The following is a 15,803-nucleotide window of genomic DNA, read 5'->3' as shown; positions in this document are numbered from 1 at the left end:
CACTAAATGTCAACCCAACAGCATGCTGCTGCTCTTGACATTCTTCGTGCAGTTTTTGCGCGAGGCTGGTAAGCGTTTTTATTTACATTTTTATCCATGCATATTTAATGCTGGTTTTAGTAGAAGTTATGTTTGAAGAGATGCAAATATTCTAGTGATCACACTTTAATCACGTGCTCTGTTTGCACCGTTGCCGATAAACATGCTGTTTTTATGTCTAGAACGAATGCAAAGTTGGCTACTTTCTGTACATTGTATTATGACATCATACAATTGATCACACAGGAACTCGATGGGTTTTTAAAATGTCATACTTTTTGTTAGACAACATGCACACATTGTATCACATGTATTTAAATACTAGCCTAAACCACTTATACTTCACTTATGTTTCATATAATCCAGCTCTCTCTTCTTAGCTCAGGCCACATTTAAGAGGACCGCGTATTCTTGACTACACAAACTTCTCCAAATTAAATTCCTTATTGATTGTTATCAAGCTATTTTCATTGTTTGCTGCTCCATGTATCACAGAAATTAACCATTTTGGAGAATACTTGTTTTCTCTGGAGGAACAGTAGCTTGGAGACCTCTGTGCCATGAGACAATCTGTAAAAAGAGGCATCTAATGTTAAAGAGGTTTTTCATAAAGCACTGGTCAGATACATATAAGTAATTATATCCCTCTTAGTCAGTATCCCCATAATTTATACAGCTCCCTTCTATCATGGAAGTAACAGGTGTTTTGTTTGGACTCACACTAAGACCTTTGGAGAGCTGTCCTTTCTAACTCTGCTCTTGCATATCCAAAGATTGGCTTATATTTCAGTAAGCGACTTTCATAAATTTGGTTCATTCCAACTTATAATTGCTTATTTAAAGTTGTTTTCCAACAAAAAGCCCCCCCACCAACAGCATTCAGCCATTATAACCAATGGCTGTGCTTGGCATCTGGCCTCTTTGGAGACTCTGTGCACCCTCAGCTGCCTACAGAGTGACAGTTGGTTCTCTGTACTGACTATCTGACTGTTGGAAGGCTGGAATATTTGAATGTCATTGGGGGAGGCCATCTGTAGCTTGAGGAGGGGGCTGGTCAATAGGGGTTCATACATGCCTCTTGAATGGTGCAAGTGGTGACTTGCATTAATATGGTGGCTAAAGGGCCCTTTTTGAGTCCCCAGGGCCTTCTAGACACCAGTAAAATGGTATAGTCCAATCTGGACACCCCTCCATACTGAGCTTAAATGGAAGAGCCTCTTTTGCAGTGTTTTCTGGGAAGAAGAACTGCATTCGGGATTGGGACTTTGGAAAGAGAGCAGTCTTAAGAGGTAAGTGGGGCTGTGTTCCCCAATGGCCAGGCTATTAAGGAATGGATGGGCTAATTGAGATGCACATTGGATCCATGTAGGCCTGTATATGGATTTATACTGGTCTAATGGTGTTCCAGGCTGAAAATGCATATCATGCTTATCTTGAGAAAGGAAATATGAAGGGAGCTGCTAGGGGGAGCTATAACTGGGCAAACACCAGCTAACTGAAAAATATCAACTCCAGATGGGATGTAGACTCTTTAAATACTCACAATGCTTGAGAAGACACAGGAGGATGTTGTATTGTTGTGTTTTGGCTGGATAAAGTGGCTTTGCATTTGTTCTGTCTTGGTCCCTTGGCTGCTTTTCCTAGAGAAGTGCCCAAACTGACAAACAGGCAATGGTCTATAAAAGATAGAGGAAACTGTTAATTATGGTACTTTAAGAATGAAAAATGCTTTTAAACATGATATAACCATATCAGTCATATGGTTTATTGTATATTTGTGTGATTTTACAAGAAAAGTTTGACAGATTAGCTTTTCAGAGAATTTATTTAGAGATTTAAAGATGGCCGCTCCTCAGAGCAGTGAAAGCACTTGGGACAGTTTACTTCCTGAATCAGCTGAAACTCTGCCTTGTTTAGCACTTTGCTCAAGCATATCAAACTTTTTTCAAATAAAACTGTGAGAAAAAAGTAATAATCTTTTAACAATTACATAATTAATGATCAAAGTTATGACTTGTAAGCATGCTTGATTTGTAGAAACCTTTATGATGCAAGACTCTGGCCTAAACTAAGTGATTACTAAATCAAGAAGTCTAACTCTCTGGGTTTTGGGAACTGTTTTGGGATTAGTTAAGTGTAAAGTATGGATTTGTATGTGATTAGTCTTTTCTGAGCCCTCCTCTAAGGTTTGACATGGACTAGTGCTAGTTTAAAGCAGAGCACAGTTCATTTGTTCATTTATGTTTACAATATCCACAGACACTAACTTTATAAAATGTTGTAGAACTGGTGGTGCTGCAAACACATTTTGACCTATCAACCCTTTTAGTGATGATAATATTGACCAATAGTGATCAATAATTTGATTTGATGCCAATGTCTTTTTGGAAATGGAGGAAAGTTAATATATTATACCTTCTGTACATAAGTGAGCTATTCAGTTAACTTAAATGAACCTAATCATTCTTTAATCTTTTTAAATGAACATCAAATGGATAAAGATAAATTGAAAAGGTTAAATAAAGAACAAATAGTAGGATTGACGATGAACTGGTGTTGCAACTTTGATGTTCAAAGCCTAAAACCATTCAGCATTTAAAGGGTTAAATATTCGCCCTCTTAGGGGCATTACAGTAAATTGCACCCTTTTACTTTGAGCCACTGTCTGGTGTTTTTGACAGAAACCTAAAAATGTAAATTACTGCCCCCTGTGGATGGATCAGGAAAAAGGGCAGTATCACCAGTAGATGGGAAAAGGATGAGCATGGTCCTATGCATGTTGTCTCATGTATTCTTTTGATCCTTTATGTATTGGTCCTCAAGCTCTCAATTGTCAAAGTAAAAAAAAATCACTAAATTAATTTGGACCCCTGTACAACAGCTGTATATCTTTTACATATGCTTCATATATATCTCTTTCAGAAAAATGTAAGGCAAAAAATCTCAAGGCAATACACTACTAAAGTCTTTACATTTTAGGTTTGTAGACTTTCAAATAGCTGAAATGAGCTTTCTATACAGCAGAGTCAAACTGTTTATAGTTCTGCAGGGTTTTTATGCCATACTATTCCTGTGAAACATGGAAGATTTGTTATATTGAGTTCTCCAATCCCAGCTAAATATTCAAAGACAATTATAAGTAAGCCATCAGACACTGCAACATTGTCTTAATTTAAATTAAGCCAAAGTTCAGCTGTATTCAATTTGATATAGCAATGCCCCTACACTAATTGTCAATGTCCCCACTCGCTCCCTGCAGTCTACGATCATTCACTTTGTCTGTGGAATAAGCTTTTAACCTCCACACAATCTGCTGAAACCACCTCAACGTTCAAGAGACAGTTGAAAACACATCTATTCATTGAGCACTTAACCAATCCACACTAACTATTTAATAATAATAATAAAAATCATTTCTTTGTCTATCCCTTTCTTCTGCTCTAGCTTCTATCGTATTCCAGCTACTCTGAGAACTTGGCAGTGCGATACTGCAGAGATTGTTGACTTTTGTTGACAAATTGCTTGCTATGTTACTCATTTTTATGTCACTTCTGCTAAATGACTGAATTTAAATGTACACTCAGAAAAAAAGTACAGTTTAAGGTACAAAGCCGTCACTGGGGTTGTACCCTTGTTTTGGGTACATGTTATCGTTAATGAGACAAAAAGGTGTTTTTTTGTTAAGAGGAAGAAAAAATATAAATGTCCTGAGGTTACAATTATGCACACTAAACAAGTTATACATTTTAACTAGAGGTACAAAAAGGTCCCCTTGATGGGTACCACCCAATTAAAACCGATGTATTTTAAATGGTACCTTTCTTCTCTGAGAGTGAATAGTTTTTTTGTAAATGGACAAAAAACTAATTATCAATAGGCTAATGATAGTATTTTTTACTTTTTTTTTCTGTTCTATCAGGTACTACTTGGAAAGAAAGCCAAAATCTCCATTTGGGATATCCATTCCTTGCCACTACAACGTAAGTGTTCATTTTCCTGTCTTAACTGGTTAGAGGTGGCATCCATTCTCTGTTAAACAAAGCAAAAAATGTGACCATTTACTTTGTGTGTTTGTAAAATGAAACCACACAAAGCCCGGATCACGCTATGTAGCCTCCTCTGTCATGAACTTGACTCGACTCCCTTACAGCTGTTTTAATGGCAGCTGACACGGACAGTTGACCGCTTTTACATCTGTTCATCCTTTGTTTTATAGTCGGTGGTATTTTTCTCACTTATCCAGTTAAGCCACAACAGGACATACTGTACCTGCTTCCTAGATTTTTACGCATAGTGCTGTGGAAAAGTATTTGCCCCCATCTTGATTTCCTTCTGTTTTTGTATATCTCATACTAAATTGTTTAAAAAAAAAATCAAAATAAATCTAACATAAAACAAAGGCTATAAAGTATTTGTACTTAGTTACTAAGTCCCTAAAACTATAGCACTCTATGCATAAAAACTGCATTCATAATGGGGTTCAGCTGGACTAGACACACCCAGGCCTGATTACTGCCAGCCCTGTTCACCTAAATAAAAAAATTTCAGCAGCATGCAGTTGGCTAAAAGGTCTCACCCAGTAGCACACTATGCCAAGGTTGAAAGAAATTCCAGAAATAATGAGGTAAAAGGTGAATAAAATACATCAGTCTGGGAAGGGTTATAAAGCTTTTCCAAAGGCTCTAGGACTAAAAAAAAAAATAGTGAGAGCCGTTATCTCCGAATGGAGAACACTTGACACAGTAGTGAACCTTTCCAGTTGTGGCCAACCTTCCAAAAGTCCTCCAAGAGCACAGCGATGACTCATCCAGGAAGTCACAAAAAAAAGCCAAGGACAACATCCAAGGAACTGCTGGCCTCGTATAAATAGAGGTCACTGTTCATGACTCCACTATCAGAAAGACACTGGGCAAAAATGCCATCCATGGAAGAGTAGTGAAGCGACTGCTAACCCAGAAGAACATTAAAGCTTGTCTGAATTTTGCCAAAACACACCTTGATGATCCTCAAACCTTTTGGGAGAATGTTCTGTGGACTGATGAGACGAAAGTGGAACTGTTTGGAAGTTAATTCAAACAGAGAATTCTACAAAAAGAACATCATACTTACGATCAAGCAATGTGGTGATAGTGTGGTAGTGTGGCGATGCTTTGCTGCTTCAGGGCCAGGGCGACTTGCAATAATTGAGCGGAACATGAATTCTGCTCCCTTCCAGAAATTCCTAAAGAAGAACGACTGGTCATCAGTGTTTGTGTTGAAGCTCAAGTGCATCTGGATTATGCAGCAAGACAATGATCCAAAGCATAGGAGTAAGTCCACCTCTGAATGACTCCAAAGAAGCTAAATTAAAGTTTTGGATTGGCCTAGTCAATGTCCTGACTTGAACCCGATTGTGATGCTGTTGCAGGAACTTAAACGGGCAGTTCATGCTCGAAAACCCTACAATGTGGCTGAACTAAAGTAGTTCTGCGAAGAAGAGTGGGCCAAAATTCCACCACAGCTTTGTGAAATACTGATCTCCAGTTATCACAAGCATTTGGTTGCAGTTGTTCCTCCTAAAGGTGGCACAACCAGCTATTAAGTTTAAGGGGGCAGTTGGTTTTTCACATGGGTTATATAGGTGTTGGATAACTTTTTTCGCTTCAATAAAAAATATATATATTTGAAAAATGTATATTGTGTTTACTCAGGTTGCCTTTGTTCTATATTATATCTCATTTGAAGATCTAAAACAAATTAGTGTGAAAAATACACAAAAATAGAAGAAATCAGGATGGGGGCAAATACTTTTCCACAGCACTATATGACCTCATTCATGAAACACGACAGGAAGTATTGTACTGTAAAAATTGTTGCATTGTATTAAATGACAGAACTGTTTTACAAACAATTTACTCATTCATTTTACATGTGTTTCTAGAATGAGGCCCATAAACCATTTTTCCACAGATAAACTGTATTTTTAGACTGACATTATTATTAGTGGACTGAACATCAGAATTTCCTTATCTATTTTTACTCAGACAAACTAAATGTACTGTTATTTACTCATCGGCTCCCTAGTTCTTCATTAAGCGACAAGATCAATTTCTGAATTTGGCTGAATGCATTGCAGCCATTTTCCATGCAGAGGGGTGTGTGCATGTGTGTTCAGTACTGACAGATTGCGGGAAGCTGCATATTTTTTTTTCCCTCTTCCTAAGCCAATCAGCATTGCTTTGATATGAGTCACTACAACACCCTGCCCATATAGGCCAAAAAGGGAGGGGCTGTTTCTCAGTCAGGACAGTGAAATGGTGGCTGCTTGTACAAATACAGCAGCAGCACCATTAGGAACTGTGCAGCTACAGACGCATTACAGGTAAGATTCGTTGCTTAACCCTCTTTCTTGTTTTCAAATTTACTAAATGTGTATCCTATGACATGAATTTGTAATATTTCTGCTGCTAATTTTGTGGTGTAATTGAATACGTTTGCTGTTTGTTTGTCTACCTTGTCTTGAGCTAATTCTGTTAGCCTGCTTATGGGCCATGCCCTTTTTCATCATTCAGTTGAGAAACATCATGCAGTGTACAGACAGAGACAGCTGCACGTTATAAAAAAAATCTGGTGCATTTGGAAAAAGCCTTTTAGGTTAAAGTAAGAAAACATGAGTAAAACCACAAGCATGACATCATACATTATTCCATGTGGTTTACTAGATATGTAAAACTCGAAGTACTTATCAACTGTTTTAGTTGTAGAATTATCAGTTTTCTTTGTTTTTCTGTGCAAAATGGTTTTGATTAGTGAACTGATAAATTAATCCCTTTTTTTTTATGTAATTCTAATATTCCTGAAAACTTCCTTTCTCAAAGCACATAGTCCTGTAAACCAAATGAAAGGATGTCAATTATTACCCATTTAATCTTAGGTTTAAATGTATACATTTTATTTAGCATTGCGTTTTATTGTGAAAAATACTTTTTTTTAAATTTTCTTATTTTTTTAAAGGGTAAAAGGAATACTACGACACTCTAGTTTCAGAACTGGACAGCAACCTATTGCACTCGTAGAAAGAGGGGAAAAAATCAACCTGGTCTCATAGAATCACGATACAGTACCTACATTTTTGCTAAATTATTTTTATGTGGCTCGTTGTACGTATCGTGGCTTTTTTGGGTGAAATAAACACTAGAGGCGCTACAACATAAATTACTTTTTATTCCCTTAACACAAATCACAAATAAAATGGCATATTATCAGTTGAAAAACAATGCTATCTTATGACATCCAAACACATTTTAATATTTGTATCGCATGACCAACTGCATTTATAAGTTTGTTCTCGAGTCATCAAATTACGAGATAGATCAACTGATAGAGCATTGCGCTTGCAACGCAAAGGACTGGGACCTGAAGACCACGCAAGTTGACACATGAGCCACAAATGTCATAGTAGCACCACAAAATTACATTTTTGCTTTAAAAGTCCATCTTGCATTTGCATCTTTTTGTACTATTTGTTAGGTTTAGGGTTGGGAGGCAGGTTTTGATGATTTAAAACTGTTAACTTTACAAACCTCATTTGTTTGGGAGAAAATTTTACTCCCTTTTAGTGCCAATCAGTGGACATTTCACCTCGGAACTGCCACGATACGTGTAAGAAACCACGTAATAGCATTTTGAAAAAATGTCACCAAATTCACATAATATTCATGAGATCAGGCTAAGCTTGCCAAGTTCAAACTTGACGATAAGGACAGACACCAAGTTGTATCGTTACGGTTTTGCTGTTTTAAGAACATATGTTTTTCCTCTCATTTCAGAATCAAACAAGACTGAAAGACTTTGGGACCAAAGCTCAAGGTTCAAACTCATCTATGGCAGACAAACAGCAGATCAAAGTGACTGCAGTCAAAGTGCTGGGCTATGTGGAGAAGATCTCGTCCTTTGCCGCCTCCATAGATCCTCTCTTTGGGATCGTGACCTCTGTAGTTGGGGTGGTTAGGAAAGGCCTAGTTGATGAGGAGGATCAAGAACTGGACAAGGACTTCAAGCAGATCCATGACAAGCTGGAAAACATCTCTGAGAAGAACAAGCAGACGCTTAAACAGATCCGCATTGACGAAATCAACGAGACGTTTGGTAAATATGAGGAGTTCATTAAGCACCAGTATGGAGCTTTCAACACCATGTTGGAAAGAGTAAAGCAGGATCCTGACAACTCGGTTCATCACATGAAGGAGTTTGTGAAGATCTACGAGAGGGACAAAAGTGACATGAGCTTAGATGTGTATTATCGTGGTGTGATGGGCTCTGGGGCTCTTTTTGGGAGGCCTATGCTGAAGGTGTACCTGGAACACTGCGACAAGAACAGAAAGGTGATGGAGGCTAGGTGCTCGCACCTGGCTCACCTGTTCTACATTGGTCTAATGGCACTAATGGCCTACACCTCTGTCACCGAAGATGACGAGGATGAAGTGAGAGACAAATGGGCCCAAAGGGTAATTGATATTCAAGCAAAGATGCAAGAAGCTCTGGACCAATGTACAGAGGAGAAGTGAAGGCGGAAGGTTGCACTGAAAGATTACATTGACAAATCCATTTTAGATTTCTGAAAGTTTGAATCTGGAAGCGTGTATGTATAATTTGTGGGTAATGGGGCATAAAGTGGGTAATTTAAAAAAAAAATGCAATACTAGAGTGTCCCTGTAGTGCAATGTTCTAGACATGTCTTGGCCAAAGCCTTTTTGTTCTGCTTTCCATTCCTTTTTAAGCATGTTGCAGGTCATTATTATGTGAATGTGTATGTAACATCTGAATCTTTGACGTGAGATACAATTATTATTTACTTCATTATGTTTTGTGGACTTCTTTGTGTAATAAATGTAGATATTTTTCTCTCGAATCGTGGCAGTTAGTCTTCAATCTTATAAAATGTGATTTCTGTCTAGTCATTTCATGACATGAGCGCACAAAGGGCTGTGATTTACTTACGGAACCAGGTGAATATAGAAGTTGCACTGATTTGCATTCAATGCAAACTCACCCGAAGTTTTCAGAGACTGGAATGCCATGGTTGGTCGGTCTACTCGAAGCCTATTTGGGAAATAAATATGGTGTGCTTATATAATAAAGCAGAATTACTTTGAACTTGCTATCTGATTCCTTCTTCAGGTGAACATCATCATTAAGAAGAACTTTCTCCAGTCGCAATGGCCGATCATGAAATATTCGAAGACCCCGAAAAGCTGAAGAGAGGCCTTATTAAAGTTCTTGAATGTGTGGCCACAATCTCATCCGCAGCAGCGGTGGTCAATCCAATCTTCGGCGTTGCCGGCTCTCTCATCCGGGTGGTGCTGCACCATGTGGATGATGAAGATCTTCAGAAACTCAAACGGGAATTCGGGAGCGTCAATCGGGCCTTGGATGACATTTCAAAGAAGAACCATCATGCCCTGCTGCAGATCAGGAAGGAAACTGTAGACAAACAGTACCACGAGGTTGAAGAAAACATTAAGAATCAGTTCCGCAAATTCATGGAGATTGTGGAGGCGAATCCAGATGCCCTGCAGCGCAAGAAGGATGATTTCGTGGAGAGTTTCATGAATGATAAAGATGACCAGAACATGTACACGCTTTATGAAGGTGTAATCGGGAAGAGGAAGCTCTTCAGTCAGCCCATTCTGGATGTGTACTGGAAGCATTCACATGGTGACCGCTACGTCATGGAAAACCTCTGTACTCGACTCGCCTACCTGTTCTGCATCGGTTTCATCGCTCTGATGGGCTATTACGGCATTATAGGGGATGACTTGGAATCACGGAATGAAGAGTGGGAGGAGAATATGAAGAATGTGCAGGAGAAGATGCAGGAGATGCTGATGAGGTGCAAATGATTTATCTCAGCATTCTGCACAATCAAAGCCTTCATGAAAATACTCTTTGTTGCCTTCTTAGGTGTGTGCTTTTGCTTTCCTTTTTAGGTTTCATTATCGACCTGCAGCTATCTAATGCAGCATTACCGTCCCAATGACGGCAGGTTATGCTGACGTGTATATATGATGATACAGCTCCCTGTAATGTGTGTTTTGCTTTGTTGTTTTCTCATACCAGGATCACATTTTTATGGCTTGCTTTAGTTTAACACTACATGACAAACATATTTTATAGTTTAAATGCTAAACTCTACTTTATATAAAAAAAAGAAAGTGCACTAATTGTGAATATATACAAGGCATTCAAAAGTAAAGTTGCACTCAATTATCAAAATGGCTTCTTGTTCTATAATTTAGTTTTTTTTTATTCTCACAGGATGACAAATCTTTTGTGCTTGCTTTAGTTTAACACTACATGACAAACAAATGTTACACTTTAAATGCTAAACTGTACTTTATAAAAAGATACATGCAAACAGCTTAAAAGTTGTGTGCATATATTAGCAAAGTCGCTGATAAAAATTATAAAAATCACCTTTAATGCTACATGATGAACATGAATAAATATTTAGAAAATAAAGAATGTAAAGGCTGAAATGTATCTAGCTGTCTATCTGGACGTCCATCTGTCTGTGCATATTAAAATCTACATTTCTTTCAAGGAAGTTGGCATGTTTATTGTTACATTTTTGTATTTGACATCTCAATGTAAGGTTTCTTTTAGCATTATTTTGGATATATGAAACTATTCTGATGTAACTGTCAGTAATAAATGACTGCCTTCAATGTTGTTTATTTTATCTTGAAGCAAGAGCAGATACCCGAATACAGTAATCCATAACAAATATATGTAATAGATACACTTGGCTGAATTTAAGTGTCTTAATGAAATATTAATGACATTTTAATCTTATGTATTCATGCTTAAATGCTGTGAATTTGTATTATTATTATTATTATTATTAATAATAATTGAATGGATGCTTTGTATTGGTTAGTGAATATATATATATTCCATAAAAATGAAAAAAAAATTATTAAAAATATTGAATAGACGTCCAGCCAGCAAGGAACCAATGCTTGATGCTATTAGCCAACTTGTGTGTGCTGTCATCTGCCACTAGATGCCAGTAAAAGACCAGAGGCTGAGCTAATTGTTCTGCTATTTCTGTCTGTTAGAATTCCCAGTCAGATTTAGCTGGTTACGAATGGCCCATCAGCCAAAAACGATCGTCCCGTATTTAAAGATAAAATGATGCATGATGATATATTGGATCTAAACGGGACGCGTTTTGTCCCGTATTTAAGCTGGTCAGATGGCGTCACGGTGAAATCGTTCCAGATCGCGAATGTAACATTGATAGAAGTTGAAAATGGGCCTACAGGGCACGGTAAGCTAAGGGACCGTCTGAAAAGTCCACACATTGTGCTAAAACGTGCTAATACTGTGGAGGGTGTGGTAAGGGACCGTCTGAAAAGTGCAAAAATTATGGTAAAACTGTGGATTTTTTAATATAAGACCAAACAATGTATGAATACATCATAAAGACAAGTGCAGGTGAAGGAAAAAAATAAACAAATAAAATAAATAAAAAGTATTTAAAAAAAATGTGTATAAACCATACATGGATACATAAATAAGATAAAGAATACAAATAATTGAAACAATTTAAATAAACTTATTTTTAACATATAAATTATATAATATTTTTATAAGTCAAGGATCAGGAAAGTTCTAATTTTAGCATATAAGAAAGCCAAATTAACTAAAACTGTGGAGGATGTGGTTAGGGGCCATGATTCCCCCATTTAAGTGTCCCTTATTTTAAATCTTTAAAAGTGGCAACCCTATTTTCAACAAACACTCATAATAACATTCAAAATAAAACCAAACGTAGCATCGCCACTCATTATAACACACATGAATGAAATGAAAACTCCTGGTAAAGAACTGGAGATGTTTCCTCTAAGTTAGACTCGTCTAATATGCATCCTATGACATGAATTTGTAATAATTCTGCTGCTAAATTTGTGGTGTAATTTAATACGTTTGCTGTTTGTTTGTCTACCTTGTCTTGAGCTAATTCTGTTAGCCTGCTTATGGGCCATGCCCTTGATATGAGCTATTTGCCCATAGCGTGTAGTTGCAGCATTTACCAGCAGGAGCAAATATTGTGTAGTTTAATGATCATTCTAACAATTCTTATACATTTACCTTACGAAAACAAATCTGCTGTTCAGTATTAAAGCCTGAGTCGATTTGTCAGAGAAAAACACAAGTTGGTCAAATGTGGAAACTTAAAAACACACAAACGATAATAAGAGCATTACATTACCCGTTGTGACATCACAGAAGACAGAAGCTCTTTACTCTTGTTCAGCACCAGTACACGTCATCTGACAGAAGATTCTTGCATCAAGTCGGAGAGGCATTCAAATGGACATGAACATGAAATCTGAAAAAAATATTTAAAGAAGTAAATACACAAATGTTTGCAAATTTGCAAACATTGTAAGACAACACATTTTTTCGAGAATAATATAAGACTAATATTATTCAGTTATGACATAGAGTCTTTTCTCTGATGGTAAAACTTTCTTGAAGACCCTTTGACTGCAGTAGACTGAAGGAGGGATCTTTATTGGGTTATAATGGTACAAATGTTCAACAAAATACTTTTTTTACTCCCTCGAGTAAAAATGTTGATAACTACTCACGGTCTTCTCATTATATTAGTTATAACATCATACTAGATTTGTATGTTTTCTGAGTAAAATGAGAGCAGTGCTTGCCCATGCAAAGGTTCTCACCATGAAGCAAGGGTGTTGTAGAGCTGCTGATGTGCTCTGAGTGTTGCTAGAGGGACCACAGTTATATAGACACTCGTGGGTGGGATCTTTTAATTAAGTTGAGTAAGCAACCCAGAAACTCCCTAGCAACCATCCAGATTATCCTAGAAACCTCACAGCAACATGCTAAAAACACACAGAACACCTCAGCAACTACCTAGCAACGCCCTGGCAAACAACCACAATACACTTGCTTTGTAGTGGCTACTTCTGCACGGGCAAGCACCAATTCCCACCATTTTCCTCAGAAAACGTTCAAATCTGGTATGTTGTAAAAACTAATATTATGGGAAGACTTTACTCCAGGGAATATTTTTCAAGGAAGGTTTATTTTTGAAAATCAATTAATATTTTGGCACATAACTGAACATTTTGGCCACAAAAAAAATATGTTTTTTCACCGTTAATGCAACATTGACATTTTTATTACATTCCCTGGGTAAGTTGTCATATAGGAAACCTGCTATTTATTGACACTGATTTGAGAAGAAGCATACACATGCGTAGACAAAGTATTTTGGCTTCACTTTACGCAACACATAATTTCATTTAATTTAAACCTACTGATCTCAGTTCAGGAGGCTCTGGGCTGTCAGTAGAGGGTTAAACTTTAGATGTACGGAGTCATGTGACCAAACAACATGGCACCAATCAAAGCAGAGTTTGTCTTTGGGAGAGACTCCAACTAAACTACATCTGGTAAGAAACCTAATAAATTTTTTACATTGAAATGTCTCTAGTGTCATCCGATATACTATTTTAAAAATTGTAGCATTTATCGCGAAACAGTACGCTGCTAAACACAATGTCCACTAATGTGTACAATAGCACAAGGTTTTCATTAGAAATCCTATATTTACTGTGCATTTTCACACTGAGGAAAAAAAATAGTTTTCAGAGGCTTTCTGTGGACTTAGGATGAAAATAAGTTGCATTTCGAACTGTTCTGAGACCAGTGCAGACAGACAGCACACTGAAGGTTAAGTCATTCACTAAATAGGGAGCAAAGGATCAAGGGAGCATCCTAAAGCTTTCCTATGCAGCCAAGCGTATTTCAGGCTGCAGATGATGTTTGAACCACTCAACATAGTTGGCAGACATGGGACAATGGTAATCAGGTCATTTCGAATTTTATAATTTATAATTTTATTTGAACGTGGTTGGCAGTGATTGGACGATGCTGGCCATTACTTGTATCAGAATTAATTATACTAATTTCTGATGGGTAAACTGCTTCAGCACTGGCTGTCATTTGTTTGTTTGACAGTGCACAGAGAGAACATTGAGCTTTTGTTGCAAAAATAGTAAAAACATTGTGAAATATAAGGCAAATCAAGTCATATTATTTTGATTTGTAGCTATAGTTTTTAATTTGTGCTTTTCCCAATACACATTGTTCCAAATCAGCTTTACAGAAAATCAGCTGTAATGTCTGTGGCATCACAAAAACCAGAACAACACTGCTGGAAACATTATAAACAATGTTAAAATTAGAACAATTAAAAAACAAATCTAACTGTCTATTTTGTATTATATATATTTTCATTTCACAGCTTAGTCCCATCGTGAACATACATTTTTAGAAAAAGTATTTGCTCTAGAATTTATTTATTTATTTTCTTACTTATTTTGCTTGTTTATCAGCTGCTACTTTGCAAATCAAAATGGAAAATGCACACAGCAGTCATGCTCGGGTCTCAGGAAGATAAGTACAACGTAAAAGGAAAAACACCATCTTCCACAACAGAGCTGTGTTTGAAAGGAATTAAAGGCTCCTTCGTGGCTTTTCAGCAAAATTGAAACAGTACATAAATATAAAACACTCAACAATTAATAAAAGGTAATTTACAAAAATATCAATCAATTGTTTTGGCCAGTTTAGTCCAACCTTTAGTTTACAGTAAAAATCCATGTGGTTTACCCATGTTTTAACATTTCCCAGTTTGTCCTGCACTATTTTTTGTTAAGGAAACAGAATGCACAATTATAATTCCATACTAGGGAAAACAAGCAATTATGCAATTGGACTTATTAAAAATATTTTTGAAACTCTTATAGTGACTGAGATTGCGATATAGCACTTTTCTCCATGTGACAACCCAGTCTCTTATAATATTATAATGATCAGAATATAATTCAATGGGTCTAGATGAATAATATATCTGGTTCCAAACAATAGAATGCTCTGTAAATAAATAAATAAATAAATAAATAAAAGCATTTTATGTGGGTCCCAAGAGGATATAGCTCATTATGTTCTGCGTCTTATTTCCAAACCTTTGTTTATAGACTCTTTGGAAATAAATGTGTCGACCACTTTATGTTCATGTACAGGCAATGTGCAGGTGAATTCAGAAAGACCACTAAACATATATAATACATGTAGCCTACATGAATTAGCCTGAATGTGCGTGACGAAGTAGTCTACATTGGACGCAACCAAGCTGAAAGAAATCAAACTCAATATCCTCGCACGATTTTGTGATTTATGCATCGAATCCTCCTTTATCAGCACACGGACAGTGAAGTAATCATTAAAGCTCAGAGTAGCTACTAATGAGCCTCTGCCTGTATTCAATTTATGCATGAATGAAATTAGCTCATAATGTGCAATTTTGATATATTATAACATTTTCAAATTGTATAATCCAAATTAAACTATTTAAACACTTTAAAACCATGAGTAATGTGTAGAATACCTGCCATCCCTGTGTGGAAAATATCTGCGCATGTTTCTTGTGGAGCTGCTCCATGTTGCGCACTGCGCGCAATATTCCTCTTGATAAACAATCATTACGCTGCGGTTTTCTCTACAGACATCACGAAACAGTTCTGTATGCTATCAAATTATGAATAAAACACAAGGATGGATCCATACCGTCAAATATGAGCCATTTATCCAACGGTTGCCAATGGCTTTCCAAAACCTAACGCATCCTCAATGCGCGCACCTCTCTCTCTCTCTCTCTCTCTCTCTCTCTCTCTCTCTCTCTC

General features: G+C 36.9%; 2 protein-coding genes and 1 long non-coding RNA gene across 5 annotated transcripts in view; 2 read left to right on the top strand and 1 right to left on the bottom strand.

Annotated features, from left to right (window-relative positions):
- Window positions 1-103: 103 nt before the first annotated feature.
- Window positions 104-15,803, bottom strand: part of LOC127655651 (uncharacterized) — a 28,351-nt gene continuing 12,651 nt past the window's right edge. The window contains exons 1-4 of one of the 3 annotated variants that reach the window (XR_007972062.1): window positions 15,688-15,771; window positions 12,296-12,415; window positions 1,583-1,715; window positions 104-609 (exon numbers count right to left, since the gene is read on the bottom strand). This is a non-coding gene — a long non-coding RNA (uncharacterized LOC127655651). Of the gene's footprint in view, window positions 610-1,582; window positions 1,716-12,295; window positions 12,416-15,508; window positions 15,644-15,687; window positions 15,772-15,803 lie in introns of those variants that run through there. The other 2 variants (XR_007972063.1, XR_007972061.1) reach the window with 2 other exon arrangements.
- rpz (rapunzel) lies at window positions 1,224-10,753 on the top strand. Its single transcript, XM_052143560.1, has 3 exons — window positions 1,224-1,328; window positions 3,959-4,019; window positions 9,199-10,753. Exon 3 carries the CDS (start codon window positions 9,237-9,239, stop codon window positions 9,918-9,920), a length of 684 nt encoding a protein of 227 aa, XP_051999520.1. The 5' UTR covers window positions 1,224-1,328; window positions 3,959-4,019; window positions 9,199-9,236; the 3' UTR covers window positions 9,921-10,753.
- On the top strand, window positions 5,155-9,192 carry rpz2 (rapunzel 2). Its single transcript, XM_052143561.1, has 2 exons — window positions 5,155-6,400; window positions 7,848-9,192. Exon 2 carries the CDS (start codon window positions 7,902-7,904, stop codon window positions 8,583-8,585), a length of 684 nt encoding a protein of 227 aa, XP_051999521.1. The 5' UTR covers window positions 5,155-6,400; window positions 7,848-7,901; the 3' UTR covers window positions 8,586-9,192.

The sequence above is a fragment of the Xyrauchen texanus genome, chromosome 15 (genome assembly GCF_025860055.1).
Source record: "Xyrauchen texanus isolate HMW12.3.18 chromosome 15, RBS_HiC_50CHRs, whole genome shotgun sequence".
Lineage (NCBI taxonomy): Eukaryota > Metazoa > Chordata > Actinopteri > Cypriniformes > Catostomidae > Xyrauchen > Xyrauchen texanus.
Note: the sequence above shows the minus strand (reverse complement) of the source record. Positions and strands in the feature narration are given on the sequence as shown.

Excerpts from the sequence above, each read along its gene's own strand:
- rpz (XM_052143560.1), top strand. The coding sequence starts at position 9,237 with ATGGCCGATCATGAAATATTCGAAGACCCCGAAAAGCTGAAGAGAGGC.
- rpz2 (XM_052143561.1), top strand. The coding sequence starts at position 7,902 with ATGGCAGACAAACAGCAGATCAAAGTGACTGCAGTCAAAGTGCTGGGC.